Source organism: Onychomys torridus, chromosome 2 (genome assembly GCF_903995425.1).
Source record: "Onychomys torridus chromosome 2, mOncTor1.1, whole genome shotgun sequence".
Lineage (NCBI taxonomy): Eukaryota > Metazoa > Chordata > Mammalia > Rodentia > Cricetidae > Onychomys > Onychomys torridus.
Window position 1 is genome coordinate 159301333 of NC_050444.1, and position 26475 is coordinate 159327807.

Genomic DNA, 26475 nt, shown 5'->3' on the forward strand with positions numbered 1-26475 from the left:
GGGCTGGGATTACAGGGGGATAGCATCATGTCTGGTTTATGCAGTGCTGGGGATAGAGTCCAGGAATTTATGCGTGCTACTCAATCACTCTACCTTGTATTCTCTAGCCCTATGAATGGTTTATATATTAAAGAAGAAAATCTCTGGGGCTCAGAGAGATGGCTCAGCTGTTAGGTGCACTTGCTACTCTTCCAGAAGACTCAAATTTGGTTCTCAGCATTCCCATGGTGGCTTACAACTGCCAGCAACTCCAGTTCTAGGCCCTGACAACCCTCTTCTGGACTCAGCAGGCACCTGCATTCATATGTGCCTATCCACACGCAAACCCACACACATTAACAAAATCTTTAAAAAATATTATCTTTCCGATTAAAAAACAAGCAGAGCACAGGAGGAAAATGTGCAAGGAAAGTGGATTTATTCATGAGAGACTAAACATATATAGAGATTTACACAAACATACACACATACTGTCTTAGGATTTCTCTTGCTGTGAAGAGACACCATGACCACAACAACTCTTATAAAGGAAAACATGTAAATGGGGTGGCTTGCTTATAGTTCAGAGGTTCGGTCCATTATGATTATGGTGGGACATGGTGGTGTGCAGGCAGATATGGTGTTGGAGAAGTAGGTCAAAGTTCTACATCTTACAGGCACCAGGAAGTGAACTGAGATACTGGGCATGAATTAAGCGTATATGAGACCTCAAAGCCCAACTCCACAGTGACACACTTCCTCCAAGACCACACCTACTCCAACAAAGCCGCATCTCCCTAGGGACTTATGGGGGCCAATTACATTCAAACTATCACACACACTCTTTAGGAAAGTCTATTAGAGTAACTACTTTCTAGGAACAAACAATAAAATTAAGATGCTGCAACCTATTGGTCTCTATTTGTGCTACAGTGAAATGCATAAGCAGTCTCTCCTATCACCTAAAAACCAACTCCTTTAGACCTTGGATCTCTAGTGTGTGAAGAATACCTTCTGTATGCTATTACAACGATGGGCTAAGAGCTGAGCCCCTAAAGAGAACCAGAATGTGGTTGGCCACCACAGAGACTGAGACAAAATTAGAGTTTGACTTTTTATCCAGGCACACACCTGTAATACAACACTCAGAAGAGTTTAAAGCCAGCCTAGAGCACATGGCAAGTCGCAGTCAATGATCTGTTGGGTTTTCCATTCTTCTTCCTACCCTTCCTGCTTCCTTTGTTGTATTGGGATCAAAGCCAGGACCTTGCAAGAAAAGTGTTCTACCACTGAGATACATTCCCAGGTCCTGTGACATGGGGTCTCAAAGAGAAAAAGAGGAGGGAAGAGAAACTTTCGTTTCTAACCTCTGACCTCTGGGAGAAGAGGAGCTGAAGACTAAGCTGCTCACCAATGGCCAAGGATGCCATCATCAACCTATGTAACATGAGGGTGCTGGAAGGGTGGCTCTCCAGGAGAGCATGGAAGCACCTGGCACCTCACCTGCACATCTGCCTATACATTATACTATATCCTTTATTAATAAACAAGTTGCTCCAAACTTTGTTTCCCTGAGTTCTGTAAGTGGCTCTACCAAAATAATCAGATCAGGGCAGCAGGACAACCTATCACTTTCTTCTTCTTCTTCCTTTTTTTTTTTTTTTTTTTTGTTTTTGTTTTTTGAGACAGGATCTCATTATGTAGCTCTGGATGTTCTGAAACTCACTATGTAAACCAAGCTGGCTTCAAAGTCACAGAGATCCTCCTGCCTCTGCCTCCCAAGAATCCTACCACTTTCAACAGACATCTGAAGGGAGACAGTCAAGGGGACGGACCCCTCAACTTGTAGGATTTATTGCTACCTCCACACCGCCAGCCAGTTCTGCTAGAGAACCCCTTGATATGGGTAAATAAGCCTCATGTATCTGGTGTCAAAAATGGGGTACAGAGTGGGGTAAAAGTAAGAGGAAGTACTTTCTCTAAAGCCTCTGTCTACCTAAGGGCAGGATGGACCACATGACAGTCAAATGCTGGGTCAACAGGGGAAGATGACGGGGCCTGCACCACAAGGCAAGATGAAGATCTAGCAGATGACCCCAGCTTTGTTCATCTATCTCCCTAAGACCCATGTAAAATCCAATAAAGATGCCTCTACTTTAAACGTCAAATTAAAAACATTAAAACCAAGTACTCTCTTCTGCAGTTGCCTATACCCATCCTCCCTCTCCCGAGGCTATCTAATCTACCTCTCCAGCGGCACCTAGCTCACAGTTGTGTACCTGCCTTTCTCCTTTTAATCTAGCCACAGACAGTTTATTTCCCTCCAGGGAGGAAAGGGAATGATCTTTGTCCCACATCAGGGCTCCACAAACAAGTTTCAGTTGACCAGAAGGAGCAAATCTACAGAGGCAGAAAGATAACGGCTGCTTAAGATGGATGTGGTGTTAAAACAAATAGATTGCTGGGTTGGAGGCCATCAAGTATTGCATAGAGTGATCCTGTCTTTAAAAAAAAAAAAAAAAAAGCCGGCCAGGCAGTTGCACACCTTTAATCCCAGCTCTCAGGAGGCAGAGGCAGGCTGATCTCTGAGTCAGCCTGGAATACAGAGCAAGTTCCAGGACAGCCAGAGCTACACAAAGAAACCCTGTCTAGCAAAAACAAACAGCTGACTAGAAGGCTCAGTGAGTAACACACGGATAAATGACTCCACAAAGCTATTCTCTGAAGTGCATTTGTGATCCTCAAAACACATCACCACCTCTTGTCAGTAACATTAAATTTTATGTTTTATGTGTGTTAGATGTTTTGCCTGCATGCATGCATGTATGTGTACAACAAGAGCCAGTGGGAACATTAGATTCCTCTGGAACTGGAGCTACAGACCATTGTGAGCCACCATGTGGGTGCTGGGAATCGAACCCAAGACCTCTGGAAAAGTGCTCTTTACTGCTGAGCCATCTCTCCAGCCCCTAATAATAAATTTTAAAATTTAAAAAAAAAAAAAAAAAAAAGATGGGGGTTGGGGATTTAGCTCAGTGGTAGAGCACTTGCCTAGCAAGCTCAAGGCCCTGGGTTCAGTCCTCAGCTCCAACCAAAAAAAAAAAAAAGATGTCATTTCTCCCCATCCCCAAATAAATAATAACAAAGCTGCTCAGGGTCAGGAGTAAGAGGAATGATGTTCAGTGATTGTTAATGGGTATGGTTTCCTTCTGGAATGAAGAAAATGTTCTAAAATTGACTAGTGACAGTTGTGTACTTCTGTAGATACACTAAGAACCACATGGAATGATTTACTTTTTTGTTTTTGGAGACAGGGTTTCTCTGTGTAGCCTTGGCTGTCCTGAAACTTACTCTGTAGACTAGGCTGGCCTCAGGGAGATTTAAAGGGGATTAAAGGCACACACCACCATGACCTGCTAGAATGATCTACTTTAACTGGATGAACTGCATAATCTGTGCCTGACACCTCAGTCCAGCTGCTGAGGGAACCTCCTTTGGTACACATACACTAGGGAATCTACGACCTTGTCTACCGGACCTTGTCCTCCCCTGGGGCTGACCTTTTATTTTTGCTGTATATATCATTCTTTGGTTTGGAGAATGAGCAACTTCTCCACCCCTGACCTCCACAGTTGAAATCTTTAGTATTTTAATTCTTTTCATTCATGTATACAATGTACTTCAATGCCATTCATTCCCCTATTATCTTCTCTTGGTCCCTGGCAACTTTTTTCCAATAAGCTTTGTATAGGTATCTCACTGTTTGTGGTTATGAATAAAAAGTCTGAGGCAGCCTGGGCTTTATGAAACTTTGTCTCAAATTTTAAAATATAGATTTATTTTTTTCAATAGAGAGTTTAGGGTTTTTGACTCTTTCTTTTTTGGGTTTACAGAAATGTGCCCTCTACCCAACATGTCAACAGAAGGATTTTCTAGTTGACTCTTAGATTTAAGCTGAGCAGATTTTCCTGATTAAGTGTCAGAATGGATTTATTCTTGGGTACATAAAACAAGCTGCTCTCTACAAGCTCCTATGCGGAGATGGCTAACTGGGAAATATTAAAGATTTAAATGAAGAAACATTTACCCATAAAATCCACAAGAGCATGCTATCACTACAAATAAGAGTGACAGAGTCTTGATAAGGATAGGGTTGATGGAGCAGACTCTGTGGGTTCCCAGAAGGGGTCTTCTCCTCTCAGCCTCCCAAGTCCAGTGCTGGTCTAATGGGGCACCACAACACTGTGGCCCCACACTCTTAAAAGTCCTATACCCGAGACTGGAAACTACAATGAAGAATAGGTCAGAATGAGCCAAGCTATGGTGGCACATGACTTTAATTCCAGCACTCACCTCATTTGTGAGGCAGAGGCAGGCAGATCTCTGTAAGTTCCAGGCCAGCCTGGTCTACAGAGCTAGTTCCAGGACAGCCAATGCTACAAAGGGAAACTCTGTCTTGAAAAACAAAACCCAAAAGGTCAGAACAAAGGGAAGCAAGGTCTCCTAACAACTCATGAGCATGACTCTGTTACGAGTGCTCAGAGTAAAGAGCTTCAACCCTGGGAGAGAAATCTAATGGTAAACACTCTCTGTATCCAGGTGGACCATAATGCATTAACATCAGACCTTGTCTGTGGGTTAAGGTGAGGAAAGGACTTGCTAGGCAGCATTTCCCAGGTCAGTTATCTCTTCCCCTCATCACACCGTGGGGCAGAAGGTCAAAGAACATCTCTGGTTGGAGGTCTGAAGTCGCCAGGCCTCTCACTACTTCAGTTACCCAAGATAGCATCTGAATACCTCACCTCATAGTCTTTCCTTGGAAGGATCTCATCCTCCTCTTCCTGTGTTTCCCCGAGGATGGTCTAGAAAAAGAGATTCACAGAATGGAGACCTTTTTAGGTTAAAGGTGAAAGGAAGAAAGTTTTAGTAAAATCTAAATCAGCTGGAGCCATCATCAAAGAGGAACAGAATTTCAAAAGCACATTTAGGATGGGTCACTAGCTGAAATCTACATTTCTGTTGATTGACACATTCTCCCATCATAACGCTCACCTTCAGGACATCTGAAAGATGTCTGATGGCAGCTTAGGGAGGAGAAAATTTGGGTTTCATTTGACAATAGACCAAATATGAAATCAGAGGGAACGTATCAACTCTGAGAACACAACTCAAGTTTTCCCAGGTTGCTTTGCAGGAGAAAGCTGGATCATCAGTGACCCAGAAAAAGTAAAGGATAGTAAAAGAAAAGGCTGGAGAAACTAAACCAACTGCATGAGCATCAAGTCCTGCCAAAGGGTTCATTCTGAAAATGCTTGCTTCTTTCAAAACTCCTTTCCGATGGAAATAAAAGAAAACACGAATGGCATTAACCCAAGCTGGCCGAGATCTTCCCTTAGACTCCAGAGAAAGGTTATGAGAAAAGAACTCTGACTTGAGCACGCAAAGAAAGAAGGATGCTAGCAAAGCTCAGGCAGCGGTCCCCGGGCCCCACCCGCAGCCACCTGCCGGCGCAGCTCGGCTCGGCCCCACCCCCGGCAACGCCTCTTGTCATCCCTTAGCAACTGCCCCCTCCCCAGCCTGGCCGCCGCTCACCAGCTCCTCGGGCGTGCGGCTCTCGCGTTCACCGCAGCAGCAGCACCATCTGCAGCAGCAGCACACAGACCCCCTGCACCCCGCCATCTTCCTCCTTTCCTGCCACTCCGGACCCCCTGGGCCAACCCCCCTCCCACCCAGGATCTGCGCCACACGTGACTGGCCCCGGGAGGGTCACGTGGCCCTCTCGAGCTTTGGGACGGTAGACAGGGAGTGGCTGCAGACGGGTGGGGCGAGAGCTCGCGTCACATGACGCAGTACTGGACCGGCTTCCCAAGAGACCTCCGGGCGCGGCCATGTTGGGGGCGGAACTTCCTGTCGTCGTCTTGATGACTTCCGCCTGTCCCTTGTCCTGTTTCCCTTGGTAACCGGCAGCTGTGCCCCGCCCCCACCGCCTGTGCTAGGGAGATGGCGACGCAGCCTCCAAGGTTCTAACAGGACGGTGAGTGGCTCAGAGGCCTGGGACGCCGCGGAGGAATTCGCCGAGTCGCGAATGTGTCAGTTCGCCATCCACTGACGGCGGGGCTTCTTTGTGGGCCGGCATCCGGGGCTTGGCCCGTCCTGCCCTCTACTCTTGAAGGCTCCGGTCGCTCCTCCAGCCTAAGCCCCCAGTGGCTGTCACCCCAGCCTCCCTACCTGCTCGAAGGTTTCCAAGGTTAAAGGAGACCTGGATCTGCGTAATGATCCAGCCTCCGGAGCCATCTGGGATCCGCATCCCTGTCCAGGCCTGTGACCCACTGACCAGGTGACCCGATTCCCACCCCTCGGGCCACCCGCGCCAGGTGCTTGCCAGCCACGGTGTCCAGTCTGCCTGTGTAGCTTAGTTTTGTTTTTCGAGAATGGGTTTCTCTATGTAGCCCTGGCTGTCCTGGAACTCTCTCTGTACACCAGGCCTCAAACTCAGAGGCCCACTTGCCTCTGCCTCCTGAGAGCTGGCATTAAATGTGTGCGCCCCCTTGCCTGGCTGCCAGTTTCTTAAAACCTGCCTCCCTGACAGGATCTGGAAAGGAGTGGTGGACCACTGGCTTTGTCGCCCAGGTGCCCACAGCGCCTTACTGTGCATATTTGTCCATTGCAACGGTTTGGGGAGTGGTAGGGCTCAGTGTTTGGCACAAGTCATCAGTAGGTAGGTGGCAGAGGGGCGTTTTGAGACGAGTGTGGAGGCATTTGCCATTAGGGCTTAGTGAGTACTGGCTGTTACTCTGTCAGGCACTGGGGATGCCACGAACAGGATCCCTAGTCCTGGTCTCAGGCAGGGGACGACAGCCGGAGGGTAAACAGACTTGTTAGCCCACAGAGCTCAACTAATAATGGAGAGTTGGGGGCGTTGGTTGAAATATGGCACGTATTAGAAATGTTTAAATCTTGGAGCAGTTTGCTGCACATGAGTCAGCTCTGCAGGATTTGTTTCAGCAGTGAGAATGAGGCATCTCCCTTGGGTATAGGAGGGTCTTGTCTGACATGTGAAGTTTCCTTCTTTCTCACTTTCCATGAGAACCTGGAGGTTTAGGGTCAGAACAAAATGGCATAAATCGATAGGGGATAGCATTGGCACTAAATAGGGGCAGAGTTTTTAGTCTGGAACTGGCTCCCTAGGAGAGGAAGGCGCCATGGATTTCTTCTGATTCTCGAAGCTAAGACCCAAAGTGGCACATTGGCTTAGAGGTGGAAGTTTCTGGAAAGGAACGAACCTGACCTGTCTGTTCCTCTGTTGCTCTGTGTCACCACACAGATATCCACTACTGTGTGCTTGCCCGTTACTGTGCGGTAGTCATGTTTGTTTTGTTCTCAAGTGTCTGTCATTTCCTGGCCAGACTGCAATATGGCTCTATTCCATTAGCCAGACTGATTACTGTGACCAGGACGAGTATGTGGTGGCACTGTGGTCACCCATTCCTTTGACTTCATTGGTGTGTCCAGGGCAGGCACATCTGGGACAGCCTTTGTCCAGAGTTGGACATAAATCCCTACCCTTAGTGATTTCCATCTGCCTGCTTTTGCAACCCAGCTCCTGTCGAGCTCTAGCTCACAACACAGCAGTTTTTTTGGAGTACAGTGAACTGAGAAATTAGGCTGCCTAGCCGTGCTGCACACAACCTATAACATGTTCCAGGCGGGGCCAGCGGCCGTGAACTGTTCTTTCTTTGGAGGGAAAATCCAGTGACCCTGGATAGCTAGTAGTCTATCTCCACCAACCCCTGCAGTTCCTGCCTGCCCACACTTCGCCCCTCCCCCGCTCTTCATCTGGCGTCTTTGACGTACGTCTGAGCCTTCTCCCGGGCCTGGAAACCTTACTCCCGCCCCTTTTGCGTGGTCCCAGCTCAGGCTCAGGGCTCTTTGTCACAGCTCCGCCCACTTGAGCACACCCTCCAGGAAAGGTTCCCTGTTCCTTCCCCACTGACTCTCTGTCTAAGCCGACTGAGATGAACCGTGGAGAAGCCAAGGTCCTCCCAGCTAAGCACTGTTACCCATCCCTGGGAACATGGGCCTCAGAAGCTGGCTGTGTGAGGCTTTCTGTGCCACGTCCTATCAGGTAGCTGACACCAAGGATCCCTGAGTGGCTCAGTGCCTAGAGGGAGGTCATCATACAAAGAGCCAGACGGGAGCAGGGGGGCAAGGCGCATGGAGCCTCTGGGTAGGAGCTGTGCGCGCCTCCCCGGTGTCGGCTGCCTTCCTATGCAGAGCAGCGTCCTCCACTGGAGCTGCCTCCTCAAGTGATGGGTGTGCATGGGGTTTGGCGGCCACCCCTCTGATGCCCCGGCCCCCACCCTGTGCAGCAGGAACCCAGCCATGGTGAACGAGGGCAGCAGCAGTGGTAGCGAGAGCTCCAAGGACAGTTCGAGATGTTCCACCCCCAGCCTGGACCCGGAGCGGCACGAGAGACTCCGGGAGAAGATGAGGCGCAGAATGGACGCTGGTGACAAGTGGTTCTCTCTGGAGTTTTTCCCTCCTCGGACCGCCGAGGGAGCTGTCAACCTCATCTCAAGGTAAGTAGCATCGAGGTTAAGTAATGGGATTCAGAGGAGAGGAACACGAGCTGCCCTTTGACCCGGCAGGAAAAGGCCTTGGAGAGAGGAGGCAGGAAGAAGCAGAACCGAGACAGGGAGTTTGGTCTGCAACTTACAACTTCTTGTCTGCAAAAGCCCCTCTGAAGCAGCATTAGATATGTTTGGATGCACTCCTCAGCAGGCCAAAAATGTTCATTCTCAGGTTGCATTCTTTGGCAGAACTTGGGGCTGGCTTATGAGGAGCTTAGGAAGTCAACAAATAGCAATTTAGGGAATGTGTTGAGCTAGCTGGACATTGGGAGTGTGTGGTTTCCAAATCAGGAAACACAGTCTTTGTGATAGCATTTTCTGAATTCCAGTTCCTTTTCTTCAAGTCGGAGAGTGCTTTGCTATATATCCCCCCCCAACATGCTTTGTCCCAGATCACAAAGAAGAGAAAAGGAAAGTCAGGCAAAGTGGTAATGCCTTAATCTTAACACTCAGAGACAGGAGGGTAACCATGAGTTCAAAGCCAGCCTAGGCTACCTAGAGTCTAGGCCAGCCAGGGTTACATAATGACACCCTATCTTAAAAAGGGGGGCAGAGAGGTAAGGAGGAATATAGCTAAGTTGTTGGAGTGAGTATGTAGCTTGCAGGAAATCCTAAATTTGATCCTTAGCACTACATAAACAGGGTTTGGGAACATGCCTGTAATCCCAGTACTCAGGAGGCAGAGGCAAGCAGATCTGAGTTCGAGGCTAGCCTGGTTAAGAGCTGGGCATGGTGGCGTACATTGTTATTCCCAGCACTTGGGAGGCAGAGGCAGGCTGATCTTGTGAGTTTGAGGCCAACCTGGTCTACATAGTGAGTTCTAGAACAGCCAGAGCTACATAATGAGACCCTGTCTCTAAAAAACAACAAATAAAGAACACCCTCTGCTACATAGGAGTTTGATGTCAGTCTGGGCTACATGAGACCCTGTCTCAAAAACAACCACAAAAGTTGATGCCTTGTAGTCCATACTTGCTATGTGCTGCTCCCTAGGTCCAGAAATTTCAAGGCCTGGGATGCTTAGACACACCCTTATAGCTCTAACACATGAAGGCTTTTGAATCTAGTTGAGGAACCCAGCCTTGCTCTGCAAGCTGATGCAAGGGGGCCATGGTGGCAACACAGAGAAGCTTGAGTCTGCTGATCACTCTCTCTGGCTTTCCTAAAGCGAGACCCTCTGCCTGCCACTGCTGAGATCCCAAACTCTCAGCCGTCAAGACTCTAAACTCACCCAAAACCAGTGAGTGTGCTTGCACTCTGAGAAGCATGAAGTGCTGGTCACACAAAATGGTGACATTTTTGTCCACCAGTCACTAGTTACAGAGTGGCTCTCGCTGAGCTCAGGCTCATCTGAGTACTGCACAGCCATCCCACCCAGCGTCTTACAGATGTTCACAAAGACACTGTGGCTCAGAGAGGTTATTAGGTAACTGTCTGTGCTCTGACACCAGCTTGCATTCTGTGCTGCTCCAGCTCCCGCCCCTCCCCCTCCTCCTGCCCCTTTCTCCCTGCCGGGAGGCTGAGTGAGCACACTGTTCCCCCAGGAGCCCAAACTTAAGAAAGTAATCCCCTACAGGTTTGACCGGATGGCAGCAGGGGGCCCCCTCTTTGTGGATGTTACCTGGCACCCAGCTGGAGACCCTGGCTCAGACAAGGAGACCTCCTCCATGATGATTGCCAGCACAGCAGTAAACTACTGTGGCTTAGAAACCATCCTGCACATGACCTGCTGCCAGCAGCGCCAGGAGGAGATTACAGGCCATCTGCACAGAGCCAAGCAGCTTGGCCTGAAGAACATAATGGCGCTGAGGGGAGGTGTGGCGCCAGCACCCCTCCTTTCTGGGTTCTTGCTTTTCTGAAGGCTTCTCCTCTCCCCAGAAAAGTCCCTTACTTTCCCTGGGCCCCACACTAAACCGTTCGGGGTCCCCTTGCTGCAGGAGGATCAGTGAGCATTGTGGGTAATGAGTCCACCATGGCCTTCACACAAGTGGGATGGCCTCTTCCACCTCTTGACCTGAATGTAGTTCAGATGGGATGTGGCTGGTGCCTGCTAACCCTCTGTCCCCATTACACAGTGCCATGGGACTCTGGCACTGTCTGGTCTAGCCATCGTGTGCTGTGCTGGCATTCCCAGGAGCCCGTGGGTGCTTCCTGTCTTTAGGCCTTACAATGGGAAATGGGAGCCTGAGGGGTGGGAGGAACCTGTGGCCTCTGCTCACCACAGGACTCCTCACAATTAGAAAATCTACCAAGAATTCAGGAGCTCTGAGAGAGCAGAGGGGTGGGAGAGGGTGCCTGAGCACACCCAGGGCATCAGGGTCAGGACAGAGTCCCCAATGCTCCAGGCTCAGTGGAAAGCCACACCTTCCCTGGTGCCACCACCCACAGGGTCGCCTGCAGAGTCAGCCATGGTAGACTTTGACAGCTGACCACTGCCCTCCACCTCCTGTCTGCCAGGTGCAGACTAGACTTGCACAGTAGGAAGTCTGACTTTGAGGAGCCCACAGCCAAGTGTAGGAGTAGGTAGAGGGAACAAGAAGACTCTGGAGGTCAGGGGACACCCAGTGACCATGACCTCCAGCAACCCTACAGACCCTGTAGGTGACCACTGGGAAGCAGAGGAAGGAGGCTTCAACTGTGCCACAGACCTGGTGAAGCACATCCGGAGTGAGTTTGGCGACTACTTTGACATCTGTGTGGCAGGTGAGTGGGGACTGAGAAGGAACAGGTTAAAAGGAAAGCCAGTCAGCATTCAGTTCAGGGTGGATACAGAGTGGGGGAGCACCGAGGTGAGCTGAATGTGTGTGTGTGTGTGTGTGTGTGTGTGTGTGTGTGTGTGTGTGTGTGTGTGTGTGTGTGTGTGTGTGTGTGTGTGTGAGAGAGAGAGAGAGAGAGAGAGAGAGAGAGAGAGAGAGAGAGAGAGAGAGATGAAGAAGACTCCAGGCACAAGGGATTCATCAAGCCCTGAAAGGAGTCAGGAACTGAGGCCCTTCTTCATTCCCTGTGTACCACAGGGCCCAGGGGCTGACTTTTCACTGTGCATCTGTTATATAAAAGGCCCTCATAGACACACTGTCCTGTGCATGAGTCCTGTTTCTGTGTGCATAATGTCAGCTCCAGACAGCCCCCAGCTCTGACTGTTCTCTGTTAGCTCTCAGTTCGTAGGAAATGAGGCTCACCCTGGCTCAGCTCTAATCCTTGCACTAAGGGATGGGGAGGCAGGTAGAGGTGGAGGACACGAGTTCAAGGCCAGCCTGAACTTGTCTTAGAAATCCAGAACTTGAGCTATAGTTTAGTGCTAGAGAGCTTGCTTCATGTGTACAAGGTCCCAAGTTCCATCAGAGCTTGCCTTGTGCATGTGAGGTTACAGGTTCCATCCCAGCACTCAGAAAATAGATGAGTAAGTGTTTACATTATGGAGTAATATATCAAGTAGTAAATGTCATTTTTTTTTTTTTTTTATATGTGCACACACACACATGAGTGAAGGTAAGAGGCCAGCTTTCAGGAGTCAACTCTCTTTGTACCATGTCAGTTCTGGGATTCAAACTCAGGTGGGCAGACTTGATGGCAAGCGCCTTCACTTACTGAGCCATCCTGTGGGCCCTTAAGTAACATAATTTAAAAACAAGGTTTGCAGCTTTAAGAAAATTGTCATGCATCACTTTGGGCTTACTCCAGTCCCAACCCCCACCTCACCGCCACCCCCAGTATGTCCATGTGCACCTCTCAGCAGGCTGCATAACTGGCTAAGTCTGGGAAATGCTGCTCAAGAATTGGGGGGACAGGTATTACCAGCTGTTCTGAACGTCACTGCTCCTACTGGCCTGGATGCGGCGATTTGGGGACTGTGTACACTGTGCACTGGCTGTGGGTGTAAGGTGCTGGCGAGGGGAACGGGCAGAGCTGTGAGCTCCCAGTTGTCAAGTGGTTGTGTGCTTTGCCTGTTGTAAAGTGAGTGGTGAAATTGGTGGGTTGAAAGACGGCACACTTGGGGCTGGAGTGAAGTTTCAGGGGCTGAGAGTCTTGCTGCACTTTTTTTATGTCTTGAAACAATAGTTTTTATATCTATCCTTGGTGAATGTCCTTATCACGGTGAAGTAGCTTGGGTTCCAAACAGCTCTAGTTCAGGTCTGCTCTCTGCCTAGTTCTGCTCCTGCTGGAGCTCTGGCGCCTGTGCAAGGCTGCTGGCGAGTTTGGTCATGGAGAGGAGGAGTCATAGAGTTCACAAAGCCACCAATGGGCTTAAAGAGCCCCTGGGCAATTTGGGAACCCGATCTTCTGCATGCTCAGCTCATGGTCATCCCACTGTTCTATCCCCTGCACTCCTGGTGTAATCAAACTGTAGGGCAAAAAAAAAAAATATTTTGCCTCTTTATTTTGTGAGTGCCTGTGTGTCTGTGCAAATACACAGGCATGCATGTAACATGACATACATGTGGAGGTCAAAGGACAACTCTTGGGGTCTTTTTTAAAAAAAATTTTTTTGAGCTGAGGATCGAACCCAGGAGGCAAGCGCTCTACCACTGAGCTAATTTTTTAAATTTTTTTATTATTTATTTGTTTGCTTGTTTATTGATTTTTTTTTTTTTTTCAAAACAAGGCTTCTTTGCGTAGTACTGGCTGTCCTGGAACTCACTCTGTAGACCTGGCTGGCCTTGAACTCACAGAAATCCTCCTGCCTCTGCCTCCCGAGTGCTGGGATTAAAGGCGTGCACCACCACCCAGCTAAAGGACAACTCTTTGAGAATTGGTTCTCTCCTACATTGTAGGATCTAGGGATTGAACTCAAGTTATCAGGAAAGTGCCTCTACCCAGTGAACCATCTTGCCAGCCCTGCAGGGAGTTTTTTGTGGAGTTGAAACTGATATGCATCCTGCCTTCAGAAGAGAGTGACAAGTAGGGAGTGCAGCCAGATGATTTCTCTCCATGACAGACCTTTAGACACTGGAAAGTAGTTACTAATAGTCTGTCTTTTGTTTCTTTTAAAAATATATTCATTTGTTTAGTGTTATGTGTACGTCCAGCATGAGTACAAGTGTCCGCAGAGGTCGGTCAGAAGGTTTTGAGCCACTGTATAGGTGCTGGGGGAAAATCCAGGTCCTTTCAAAAGCAGTAAGCACTCTTAACGCTGCGCCATCTCTCCAGTCCTCTATTCATTTCTTGAAGCAAAACTTCACTTTCTCCTTCTTCATATGATGTGATTTTTAATCATTAGTTTATGTGTATGCTTGTCCTTCCTCCATGCATGTCTGCGCACTGTGCGCGTGCCTGGTGCCTACCGAGGCTAGAAGAGGGCCTCTACGAGAGCAGCCAGTGCTTCTACCTGCTGAGCCCTCTCTCCAGCCCCCATAACATAATTCTGAACCTTTCAGTATCCTGACTCAGAGGGAGGGTAGTGTCATACATACTTTTTTTTTTTATTAATTTTTGCCAGAGCTGAGGACCAAACCCAGGGCCTTGCGCTTGCTAGGCAAGCGCTCTACCACTGAGCTAACCCCCCCCTTTTTTTTAATTAAAAAAGAATACTGTTAGGGCTGGGTGCACACCTTTAACCACAGCATTTGGGAGGCAAAGGCAATCAATCTCTTTGAATTCAGGGTCAGCTTGGTCTACAGAGTTCCAAGCCAGTCAAGGCTACATAGTGAGACCCTGTCTCAAAAAAACAACCTCTCCCTTTCTCTCTCTCAGAGAAACCAGGGATGAGGCTCAGTACTTGAGTGCTTGATTAACATGTATAAGATGTTGGGTTCAATCCCCAACCCAAAACAAAATAAAACATGAACTAACACCTTAGGTCCAATGCCCAGAGTCATGTCTGGCTTCCTAGAAACAGTCCAGACAGTATTAATATTGAATGTGGCATTCTGTCTGTGGCCACGAAGTATAGGCCTGGTTTCCTAACTTAGTGAGACAGGAGAGTTTGTAGCATTTGGAACAGTTCACCCCACCCCTGGGGGCTCATCTACAGGTTCTGAGACATAGCAGTGAGCTTGGACAACCACAATTTACCTGTCAGCCCTGCTACTGGGGAGGCATGCCTGCAGAACCTGGGCTGACGACTGTGCCCAGGCCTCAGGCACTCTGGTATCTTCACTCCTTGAGCAGGTAGGTTGAGGTCAGGTTCCTCACTGTCTTCTCTACTGGTAGGTTATCCCAAAGGCCACCCTGAGGCAGAGAGCTTTGAGGATGACTTGAAGCACTTGAAGGAGAAGGTGTCGGCAGGCGCTGACTTCATCATCACCCAGCTCTTCTTTGAGGCCAACACCTTCTTCCATTTTGTGAAGGCCTGCACAGAAATAGGCATCTCCTGCCCCATCCTGCCTGGGATCTTTCCTATACAGGTGAGGCGCTCAGGAAGGCCTGGTTCCCTCACTCCCGTACACTGTCCTGTGTGGGCGGAGTTTTCCTGTCCCAACTGTCTGCTCCCAAATAACCAACTGGAATCTTAATATTACTTACAAATGCTCAGTCAATAACTCAGACATATTAATAACTAAAATTATTTACAACTTAAATTAACCCATTTCTGTTAATCTGTGTGCTACCCAAGACTCATGACATTTACCTCTCCATCATGTCTTGCTTACTCGTTGTCTGGCTGATGACCCTTCTGACTCTACCCTTCTTCCTCCCAGAATTCTTTTCTGTGTCAGGCTGTCTCACCCAATCTCTTCCTGGCCAGCTATTGGTCAATCAGCTTTTTATTAACAATGAGAGCAATACATATTTACAATGTACAAAGATTGTTCCATAGCATTTCCTCCTTTTTGTCTAATTAAAAAGGAAGGTTTTAATTTTAACACAGTAAAATTATATACAACAAAAACAGTTATCAAGTAAAAATTACAGTTATAATATCTAGTCTATTTGTATTTGGCAAAATAAAATATTCTATTATCTATCTTTCCTTTGTGAGTCTAAAGTTTTAGACCTAATTTGCTTTTTGTTATAACTAAGAAAAATTGTAAGTTTAACTAGTTAGTCTTTAACTCCATCAAAGATCCCTGAAGGATGAAATGTTACCCAATGACAGGGACATCAGGCTGCCTGGACAGTCACTCAAAGTTCTTCTGTAATGTTGGGTCAACTTTGGCCTCCAGGCCCAGTATATCTGACAGACATTTCTGAGAAGCAGGGAATTCTTTTTTTTTTTTTTTTTTTTTTTTTGGTTTTTCAAGACAGGGTTTCTCTGTGTAGTTTTGAGCCTTTCCTGGAACTCACTGTGTAGCCCAGGCTGGCCTCGAACTCATAGAGATCTGCCTGCCTCTGCCTCCCGAGTGCTGGGATTAAAGGCGTGTGCCACCACCGCCCAGTGGAAGCAGGGAATTCTAAAGGACTGTCTTACCTTGTCGTGGCAAAGTTTGGCAGTTGCCTTTCTTGTGTCCTGTTGCTCCAATTTGGATAGTATATTGTCATCAATTGAGGCAAGGGCAGTTTTTTTGCCCAAATAGCTAGCTTTTGCCATAAAGAAAGCAAACTCCATATGGAGGTTCTTCGAGGCCCATCATCTTCCTTTGAAGTAAATTGGTGCTGCCAGGAACAGACGAGTCTCATTGTCATGAAAAGCCTTAGGTTATTAAAACATTTTAAATGCCATATTCTATAGATCTTTGAAGTGTTTGAAGACCACTTATTTAAATATATCTGCTTATGACTTTGAAAACATACCTAACATGACTATAAGTTTGACTATTATAGATGACTATTAATCTGTATTTTGTAATTATACATCACATTTTTAAATGAATTGCATAAGCACAATACCCCAGAGTAGAAGCATATATATAGTATAACAAAATTAACTTTAAATTTGTATCAATAAACCCAAATCCATACCAATATAAAATATTTTGAGATTAATAGTTGTTTTTGGATTAAAGTAGATTCAATAATCTATCCTTTTATTTCATTATTTCTATATTATATCCCCCTTTTTTTTCAGAAAGAGATCTTTGAATTTAACTCCTTTGTTTAGTTTTTTTTCCTTGACCATTATCAATAATAACTTGTAATCAATCCCCCTTAAATGATAACATCCATAATCAATATTTTGGGAATGTGGGTGTCATTCTCTAGACTACTTGTTATTGGGGACACTGACATCTTTTGGGGGAAACTGGAGAAAATCAGAATAATTTTTAAATCTTGGCTAGAGTAGTCTGTGAGGCTGGATCATTTCAGCTAGCACCCCCCCCCCTTGAAGTTGTTCTGGATGCATAAACTTTTAAAGGTAACAAACACATCTAATATGCATTAATACAAGTATAGACTGTGCATTGTTCATAAGTCAGCCAAAGATGATATTTTGTTATGTATTTAAGCAGGTAAAGTATATATCACATGTCTTGTAGTTCTTCTAGGTTTATTTCTTTATGTCTATAGTCAGGATTTCAGGGGGTCTTCCTCAATCAAATCTGATCATCTTTAACCTGGAATGAATCCACAGCCTCCCATTTCCTGTGGAAATAAAAGCAAAACCTCTTCCCCAAAGTAGCATATTTTTTTACTTCCTTTTTTAAAGTCAAGACATTTTTAAAAATATGTATGTTGGTTTAATCCAGCAGTTTTCATAATCCAGTATGTCTTAGCAGCTGTTCTTTCATTAGCAATCAGAAAATTCAAAGACAACACATTAACATACAGAATCCAGACTCTGTGTGTATTTCCCATCATTAAGTGGCTTTTTTTCCTTTATATTACTTTACTCTCTTTTTAAGGACTTTATTATTTTAAAACCATATTTTTAAATCTATGACCATATAACTCTTTATCTCTCCCAAGCCTATGTATATTTTTAAACACTGTAACCCATTTAGAGGTTTTATTTTTCCTGTCTGGATCTGTCCTTACTGTATATCTGTAACCTTTTCTGTCTGCATGAGCAAAACCCCAAACCTGCCATGCAGCATGCTAGCAGCTTGTGCTGGCAGCTCAAGTCCGAAGGCAGTGGCCAAGAGATGTCTCTCTGCACCTCGGCCCATGTAAGAGACTGCAGTGTAGCTCATGGCATGTTGGCAGCTTCCAGGACATGCATCTTTATACTGTGGCAGTATGAGGGACATGAGACTAGGAAGCCATGCTTGGCTTCATTTTCTGTGTTTAGAATCTTTTTTAAGCTTTCTCAGGTCTTATGTAGAAATTCTGGCACCACATCAGAACACCATTTGTTGGTGGAAGTTTTTTTTCCCACCAATCAGTTCCCAAATAATGGACATGGAGACTCAATATTAATTACAAATGCTCGGCTAATAGCTCAGGCTTATTACTAACTAGCTCTTACAAGTTAACTCATTTCTACTAACCTATGTGCTGCCCCAAGGCTTGTGACATTTACCTATCTGGCATGTCTTGCTTACTCTCTGTCTTTCTGGGGACTCCTCTGACTCTGTCCTTTTTCCTCCAAGCATCCTTTCTGTGTCACACTTTCTTGCCCAATCTCTTCCTGCCCAGCTATCAGCCAATCAGCTTTTTATTAACAGTGAAAGCAATACATATTTACAGTATACAAAGATTGCTCCATAGCAGTCCTGGGCCAGAGCTCAGAGCTCCAGGTTATGCTGAAGTTCTTCAGTGGCACTCAGTGTCTATCAGGCATTGTCCACATGCTGCATTTGGCCACCTCAGTTGTCACCCCTAAGACACAATGGTATCTATAAAGGGCTTGTACTTTGGCCTGCTGACAGATGTCATTGAAAGTAATTATACCTCTCATCAGAAAGTTTGGTTAAGCTAAATCCAATGGTATGTACTTATAATCCCAGCATTCTAGAGGTGGGATCTGTAATTTAAACCTTAAGTTTGGCAGATGACTGGCCAGTGAAACTTGGGAATAGCTGAGTTAGGTGACCACTGTGTTGGGCTCAGGGGCTGGTTTAGGTTGATGGCAGAAATGCTGTAGGCAGCTCCCAGATTCTCCAATGGAAGAAGAAAGCCCAGCAATGCCCCCAGCTTTCCCAGGTCTCTCCAATGAAACTAATTAGCCAAGAGCTAGGGAGGCAGTAGGGTGGAGCACAGGCTAGGGATGACCCCACACCTCTGTGTCTCGAACAGGCCTACTCCTCCCTTCGGCAGCTTGTAAAACTGTCCAAGCTGGAGGTACCACAGAAGATCAAGGATGTAATCGAGCCAATCAAAGACAATGATGCTGCCATCCGCAACTATGGCATTGAGCTGGCTGTGAGCTTGTGCCGGGAGCTGCTGGACAGTGGCTTGGTGCCGGGCCTCCACTTCTATACCCTCAACCGTGAGGTGGCCACCATGGAGGTGCTAAAGCAACTGGGCATGTGGACTGAGGACCCCAGGTGAGAAATGGAAGCTGGAGGAACATTCCAGGGGAGGCTCAGAGTGACACTGCAGTAGCCAGGCTTGGTGACCTCCTCTAGCTCACTCCAGTTAATCCCTTGGTTTCCCTCTTCCCTTCACCAGGCGTCCCCTGCCCTGGGCTGTCAGTGCGCATCCCAAGCGCCGGGAGGAATATGTGCGTCCCATCTTCTGGGCCTCCAGACCAAAAAGCTATATCTACCGCACACAGGACTGGGATGAGTTTCCCAACGGCCGCTGGTGAGGGCAACAGCCACTCCTTGCTGGGAACTGCTGCTGCCTGGGGGAGTTAGGGATGGGATTTACAGGAAGGTGCCCTGACCCCTATACTCCTGCCAGGGGCAATTCCTCCTCACCAGCCTTTGGGGAACTGAAGGACTACTACCTCTTCTACCTGAAAAGCAAGTCCCCCAGGGAGGAGCTGCTGAAGATGTGGGGTGAGGAGCTCACCAGCGAAGAGAGTGTCTTTGAAGTCTTTGAACATTACCTCTCTGGAGAGCCAAACCAGCATGGCCACACAGTGAGTGTCCCAGCCTTGGGCTGGACAAGAGCTAGGCTGTTTCCTCTCTTGTGGATGTGCACCTCAGCTGAGGGAATGGGTAAGAGATCCCATTGAGGAGCCCATGGAAGCAGAGACAGGCTAGGTCCAAGGAGGAAACAACCCAGGCCCAGACTCATCAATGCCCAGCTCAGCTCATCTCGTCATACAGGTCACCTGCCTGCCCTGGAACGATGATCCCCTGGCAGCAGAAACCAGCCTGATGAAGGAAGAGCTGCTCCGAGTGAACAGGCTGGGCATCCTCACCATCAACTCGCAGCCCAACATCAATGGGAAGCCATCCTCAGACCCTGTTGTGGGCTGGGGCCCTAGTGGGGGCTACGTCTTCCAGAAGGTATGCTAGGTTGCTTGAAGCTACTCACCCTGACCAGTGCTTAGGATATCTCCAGAGACTGGAATAGAGCCCTGGCCTTTCCTTCCTGGGCCCTGCATTTTTAATAACTATGGAGCAGAGTGAGTAACAGGTCACCCAGGTTCACTAGTTTGTTCTGTAAAATGGAGGAGGGGGGCATTTTATGTTTGGGGGACAAAATATAATAAAGCATATGCAGTGTTCTTCCCAGAGGAAGAACAAGGAAACAATCAGCTTTCAGAGCTCTGGCTGCTAACAAGATTGGCACTTAAATCCCAGGCCTGCAGGGGCTAAATTACACTCCACAGCAAGGCCTTGAGCCTTGGACTCAGGAGACCTGGCTTTAGGTACCAGCTCTGCTGTTCCCCTGATAGAGCCCCAAACCTGGCTTCCTCCTCTGGGCATAAGTATCCACCGTGCAGTATTCTGAACATTGTAGAACACGAGGGTGAAGAGGCCATCTGCAGACAGAAGTGCCTTGCCCAGCCCTGTTGTGGTATTGCCACTCAGTAGCAGGTACCTTGGGACCACTCCAGATAGAGAAGCCTCTTATCCTTCTGCATTCACCCAACTCCACAGTTCATCCTGGTCCACAGTGCTGCCTCTAATCCCAAAGCCGTCAGTGTCTTACACTTGTACGGGTGGGGTCCTCTCCCTGAAGGAGGATAGGTATCTGGCTGAGAGATGGAGTAGGCAGAGCCAGTCAGGTGTGGAGATGGACTGGAGCGGGGTGAGGAGGGAAGGCAGGGAAGCTGGCAAGGAGCCAGGGTTGACCTGATAGGTGTCTTCTCCTCAGGCCTACTTAGAGTTCTTCACCTCCCCTGAGACGGTGGAAGCACTTCTGCAAGTGCTTAAGAAGTACGAGCTCCGCGTCAACTACCACATTGTGGATGTGCAGGTGAGCCAGCTCCCACATGGTTCTGACAGTCCCCAAAGGTTCAGGCCAGGCCTATTGACAGACAGAGGGAGGAGGACTGGGAGGTGGGTGAATATATGCAGTGACAAGTCTGTGTAAGCAGGAAAGGCGTATTCAATGTAGGATGCTACAGGATACATTGGAGATGTAGGATACACCCCAGAGGTCCAGGGTTCCTAGAAGGGATCCTGTGTGGGCTGAGCCTGTGTGCATTTGTATATGTGTGTGTGCACACACATACAGGTGCACTCGTCTAGAGGCCGAAGGAAGATGTCCAGTGTCCTTCTCTGTCGCTCTGCTTTATTCCCTTGAAACAGCATCTCTCACTGAACCTAGAGCTGTGTTGATAGCAGCATGCCTCAGCAATCCTCTTGTCTACCCCATACTGTGCTGGGGTGGCAGGCACCTGCTGAGCCGTGCCCAGCTTTTCACATGGTGCTGGGATCCAAACTTGGGCAACAAGCACTCCTACCCACTGAGCCATGTCCCCAGACCCTTGCCTGAATCTAAGGACACAGACTAAACAAAGGGCAAAGGGCCTTCTGGGGAAAGGGCAGAAGGAAAGGCTGTGGCTGTGCTGCCCTGCCCTGCGCTGCCCTGCGCTGCCCTGCCCTGCGCTGCCCTGCCCTGCCCTGCCCTGCGCTGCCCTGCCCTGCGCTGCCCTGCGCTGCCCTGCCCTGCGCTGCCCTGCCCTGCGCTGCCCTGCGCTGCCCTGCCCTGCCCTGCCCTGCCCTGCCCTGCCCTGCCCTGCGCTGCCCTGCCCTGCGCTGCCCTGTGCTGCCCTGCGCTGCCCTGCCCTGCGCTGCCCTGCCCTGCCCTGCCCTGCCCTGCCCTGCGCTGCCCTGCCCTGCGCTGCCCTGTGCTGCCCTGCCCTGTCCTGCCCTGTCCTGCCCTGCCCTGCGCTGCCCTGCCCTGCGCTGCCCTGTGCTGCCCTGCCCTGTCCTGCCCTGTCCTGCCCTGCGCTGCCTTGCCCTGCCTGCCCTGTGCTGCCCTGTCCTGCGCTGCCCTGCCCTGCCCTGCCCTGCCCTGTGCTGCCCTGCCCTGCGCTGCCCTGCCCTGCGCTGCCATGCCCTGCCATGCCCTGCCCTGCCATGCCCTGCCCTGCCATGCCCTGCCCTGCGCTGCCCTGTCCTGCCCTGCCCTGCCCTGCCCTGTGCTGCCCTGCCCTGCCCTGCCCTGCGCTGCCCTGCCCTGCCCTGCCCTGCCCTGCCCTGCCCTGCGCTGTGCTACCCTGCCCTGCCCTGCGCTGCCCTGCCCTGCCCTGCGCTGTGCTGCCTACAGAGAAACTGCAAATAGGACATGGTAGTGTTGAACCAGGACCAGGAGTCTGGTTGCCTTGCTCCGATGGCAGAGCGGCTCGCCTCCATTTCTTTTTACAAAGATCCCAGCAAGCAACTATGAGGTGGCAAGGACCAGGGAACATAGTCAGTCAGGGGCCTTTGTGCCAGGTAGAAAGCAGGACAGCTCTTATAGGTCTGGATGAGAAGCAGCAGAAAGGCCAAGTGTGGCAGCACACACTGTAACCCCAGCATTTGAGCAGCTAATTGCTGGAGGGTCTTGAGTTCAAGGCTAGCCTAGAATATAAGCAAATCCTTGTCTCAAAAAAAAAAAAAAGCTGTGAGGCAGAAGTAGAGGCAGAGGGGAGCAGGGTGAGGGGAGCTGCCCAGGACGTCTCTAGGGCTCTGGTTCAAGTAGAGGGCGATGCTGTTGATGGTGGCAGGCATAGGGTAGTACTAGCTGGCCGAGGTCTGCCAGCAGTGAGGCTGCAGTTGTCCTGCCTCTGTTCCCAGGGGAAGAACATCACTAATGCCCCCGAGCTGCAGCCCAATGCTGTCACGTGGGGCATCTTCCCTGGTCGAGAGATCATCCAGCCTACTGTGGTGGATCCCATCAGCTTCATGTTCTGGAAGGTAAGTGAGTGGGAAGGTGTGTGCCCTGGCTACCCTGAGAGCCCTGGGCAGATAGTAGTCCGAAACACAAGGCTGAAAACCATACCCTAGGACCTATAAACCTGGCTCAGGAGGCCGCAAGTTAGCTAGAGCGGCACTGCTTGCTCTTCTCTGGGTGGCCTGCATGGAGACAGCATGGGCCCAGACCCGGGTGTAGTAGCCCTGTTTGACCCTACACGTGTGTGGCTGTGTCCACATGTAGGATGAAGCCTTTGCCTTGTGGATCGAGCAGTGGGGCAAACTGTATGAGGAGGAATCCCCATCCCGCATGATCATCCAGTACATCCATGACAACTACTTCCTGGTCAACCTGGTGGACAACGAGTTCCCGCTGGACAGCTGCCTGTGGCAGGTGGTAGAAGACACATTTGAGCTGCTCAACAGGCCCACCACAAAGAGAGAAGCAGCTCAGGCCCCATGAGCCTGCATCCTGGCACCTTCCTCTCCTGGAGCCCCCCTCATCTCTCCACACATGATAATGACAGCTAGACTGTCAGGAAGCATCCAGGCTCTGGCTGGACCTGAGGTGCCCCATTTAGGAGGCTCATGCTCTCTGCTCAAGGTCATGAGATGAGATTGAGCCGAGCAGGGCCCAGCTATGCCCATGGCTGTGTCTAGCCCACTCCCGGGCTCCTGAGAGGGCACTCCTGCCAGCTGCCATCTTCTCTGTTGAGCCTAGCCGAGAAGCTGCCCTGGCACTCCTCCCCAGTCAGCCCACAGGCCTTACTACCTGGGGTAGTGACTGGCAGGTACAGATGGCTGCTCCTGAGGCCTGGCTCTCAGCCTGCTGGTCTTGTTTGAGCAACTTAGGTAGAGCAGGGGTTTTCTCTCCCCGTGTCTCCCAGGCCCAGATGACTGCAGTGGAGGGACTGAGCAGAGGCAGCCAGGAGGGGGAGGTCCTTTTATTGCCCGTCCCCTTCCCCAGAGCTCTGGGAGCTGACCCCTCTAGCTGTGGGCCTGTTCCTTCCCTCAGAGGTCTAGGCTTGGTTCTGTTTATTTCACAGCTGCTGCTGGGCCCTGCTCTGCCCCACACGAGCTACATATGGGCCTTGAGTCAAGTGTTTCCAGGGCACAGGTGCTGCTGGTTCTTCTTGTAGGCTCCTAGCTACCAGGCGCTGGTACCACTTTTCAAAGGCCTGGAGGGACAAGAATTGCCATTTGTCTCAGGCTCCCTCCAGGGACTGTATGGGCCTACCAGACTAACACCTGAGCTATGCTCTGAGTCTTAACCAGAGGCCCTTTACTCTGCCCTGGTAGCCATCCCACCCTATCTATCTCAGTCCAAATACACAGGCTCTGAATAGACTGGACTTGTAACCTGGGAAGCCTGTGTTTGACCCAGGCCCTCCCAGGACCAGCATGGGCAGCAGGTGCCACAAACAGCCTGGTTCTCAGATTGAGTGACTGTGACACTGGGCTGGGCTTCAGGCCACCAGTCAAGGGCTCTAATGTCAAGGCTGTGTGCTCTGTAACCACTGACCAGCTTACTGAATGAGGAGCCGTCAGGGGGCTGAGCAGGGGCAACCCCTCCCCCTCCATGGCTCTGCCCAAAGGTGACACTGATTTTGGAAGGCTGGCTAGTGAAGTGAGGTAGAGCCACCTGGGAAAGGACCCAGGTGTCTTCCTGCTGGTGCAGCCGTCGGGCCACCTGCAACTGAAGGACCCTCTTCCGCCATGTCCTCCAGGCCTGGTCCAGGTGCCACTGTCTGAGCTTCAGAGAGAGTTGACAGAAAGACCTTCTGCCAACCTGGCAGCCCTGGTCCTTCTACTTCTGCCATCCCAGGGTGAAAGGAATGTGACAAGGAGCTGTCATCTAGGAAATGTTAGCAGACAAGGACCCCTGACCCCCATCCCTGAGGCTTTGGACTTTAGTCCAGAGACCACAGTGAGATGCAGTTAGTATCTAGAGTTTGCCAAGGAATGGGATGAACAAGAGAGAAGTTGCTCCCAGGGCCTCTGCAGGGTAGAGAGGAACTAAGCCTACCTACCAGGGTCCGAGACAGCTGCTCCAGCCAGTGAACATCTACCCAGCGCTGCCATGCCCTTGCTAGGCACCTGGCCTGCTGGGAAGCCTGGATATGCCAACACTGTAGGTACCTATTCCTGCAGGTGAAGAACATCACAACCTCTACAAGGTGAAGAGCAAGAGCCCCGGAGCCATCCTGCTGGGGTCACCCAGTCACTGGCCTGAGAGGACCACCCCTCCCCCATACACATACAAAGCTGATCCTGCCCTAGCCACCTTTGGGGAGCCTCGCCTCGGCCCTGGAGGGCCCTGGTCTCAGAGCTGCAGAGCTCGCCTAGTCCTGTAGGGAGCTGTGTCCATGCAAGCAGTGGCAGCCAGAACTGGAAGGTTGGGCAGAGGGGTCTCTCTCTGCCACCTGGAGAGGAGAATTGTGTCGAGAGAGGGTAATGCCTTGGTTTGTGAGAGCGGTGGCCACCCTTAGGTCTCCAGGCTGTGAGCTGGCCTGAGAAGCTAAGGCCGTAGAAGAATGATCCAGACAGCTGTGACCAGGGACTCAGCTCCTTACTCAGAGCACAGGATGGGGTCCTCTGTATGCCTCTTCCATGCTGCCATGCCAGGCTGGGCAACACATTCCGTACAACAGGTGTCCAGCAGCTGTGGGTCTGAGGGAACAGCAGGGGAGCAAGGATCAAATGCAGTGGGCTTGAGCCTGCTAACCAGAAGGGATTCCTGCCCCCTGTGTGCATAGTGGGGTGTTTCTCCCAGGAGTTCCACGACCACCCCCACCCCCCGCAGAGGAGGCAAGCCACTAGTACATGGCTTGTGCTGCTTCTGACCATTCTCCCCTCTGGCTGAAGACATCTAAGCAGAGACTGGCCCAATGATAGCTGCCCTGTGGCAGAGTGCAGGCCATCCTTATACTCCTGACTTAAGCTTTAGGACATTGCTGAAGCCTTGCCTCTCAGACGTGGCCTGAGGGCTGAGGTCCCAACTAATAAAACATATATGGGTGACCCTGCCACCACAGGATGGCTCACCACCTGCACATGTTGCCAGGTGAGGGCTACCTTGTGTGTGTGTGTGTGTGTGTGTGTGTGTGTGTGTGTGTGTGTGTGTGTGTTAAAGAGCAGGACCTTGGGTACCATTCTCAGTGTCTGCTTTGTTTCTAGAAGCCCCGGTGTATGTGAGTACAGTGTATGGGAACCTGGCCATTACTGGTGAGAATGAAGTATGTATACTTTTAAAGGGTGGCAGTATCCCCTTGAAATTTCACTACTCAAGAGGCTGAGTTGAAACAACCTAGGCTATACAAACAAGCTGGATCTATAAAGCCCTGAAAATCTAGAAGTAAAACAGCATGAGACCCTATAATCTGCCCTTGCCCTAGGCCCATACCTGGGAGTTCTGAAACCCAGCCACACTATGGCAATTCCGTTTAAAAAGCAAAAGCCACTTTGGTGATTTTCTTTCTGAAGTCAATTTTCTTCTTTCTGGCAATCTGAAGCAGGACTCCTGGTGATGTCCAGTTGTCCTTAGGAACACTGCCTAGCCTGTCAAGATCATGAGCTGGTCCCTCAGCTACATCTCCAGACTGCTGGGCAGTGCCATTTCTTGCCCCTGGCATTTGTGATCACCTCTTCAATCCTGCTCAGCCATAAGCCCCTCATTGTTTGTTACATCAGAACTAAGGACTTCTAGGTCCCATTTTCATACAAAAATAAAAACCTACTTTCTACTTTATTTTCTGTAATGGGCACATTTCATTTTTTCCAATAAAACCAAAATTGCTGCTGTTTCCATA

General features: G+C 49.6%; 2 protein-coding genes across 8 annotated transcripts in view; one reads left to right on the top strand and one right to left on the bottom strand.

Annotated features, from left to right (window-relative positions):
- Clcn6 (chloride voltage-gated channel 6) overlaps nt 1–5841 on the bottom strand; it is a 39637-nt gene extending 33796 nt beyond the window's left edge. The window contains exons 1-2 of the mRNA XM_036177160.1: nt 5572–5841; nt 4782–4841 (exon numbers count right to left, since the gene is read on the bottom strand). Coding sequence (XP_036033053.1) covers nt 4782–4841; nt 5572–5658 — 147 coding nt within the window. The 5' untranslated portion in view covers nt 5659–5841. The remainder of the gene's footprint in view (nt 1–4781; nt 4842–5571) is intronic.
- On the top strand, nt 5829–26475 carry Mthfr (methylenetetrahydrofolate reductase). Of its 7 annotated transcripts, none has more exons than XM_036177166.1 (12): nt 5829–6013; nt 8349–8558; nt 10186–10424; nt 11202–11312; nt 14760–14953; nt 18663–18913; nt 19038–19172; nt 19272–19452; nt 19643–19825; nt 20640–20741; nt 22550–22669; nt 22911–26475. In XM_036177166.1, the coding sequence occupies exons 2-12, from the start codon at nt 8362–8364 to the stop codon at nt 23127–23129; spliced, it is 1932 nt and encodes a 643-aa protein (XP_036033059.1). In that variant the 5' UTR covers nt 5829–6013; nt 8349–8361; the 3' UTR covers nt 23130–26475. The 7 variants fall into 7 exon arrangements, with proteins under 7 accessions (XP_036033059.1, XP_036033060.1, XP_036033057.1 ...); XM_036177167.1 differs by having other exon boundaries at nt 8352–8558; XM_036177164.1 differs by lacking the exon at nt 5829–6013 and adding an exon at nt 6021–6316.

What these genes read in the sequence shown, in the direction of transcription:
- Mthfr (XM_036177161.1), top strand. Translation starts at nt 7,995, where the DNA reads ATGAACCGTGGAGAAGCCAAGGTCCTCCCAGCTAAGCACTGTTACCCA. An exon ending in CTGGGATCTTTCCTATACAG is followed by an intron (nt 14,954 to 18,662) that starts GTGAGGCGCTCA and finishes TGTCTCGAACAG; the next exon opens with GCCTACTCCTCCCTTCGGCA. An exon ending in CAAACCAGCATGGCCACACA is followed by an intron (nt 19,453 to 19,642) that starts GTGAGTGTCCCA and finishes CTCGTCATACAG; the next exon opens with GTCACCTGCCTGCCCTGGAA.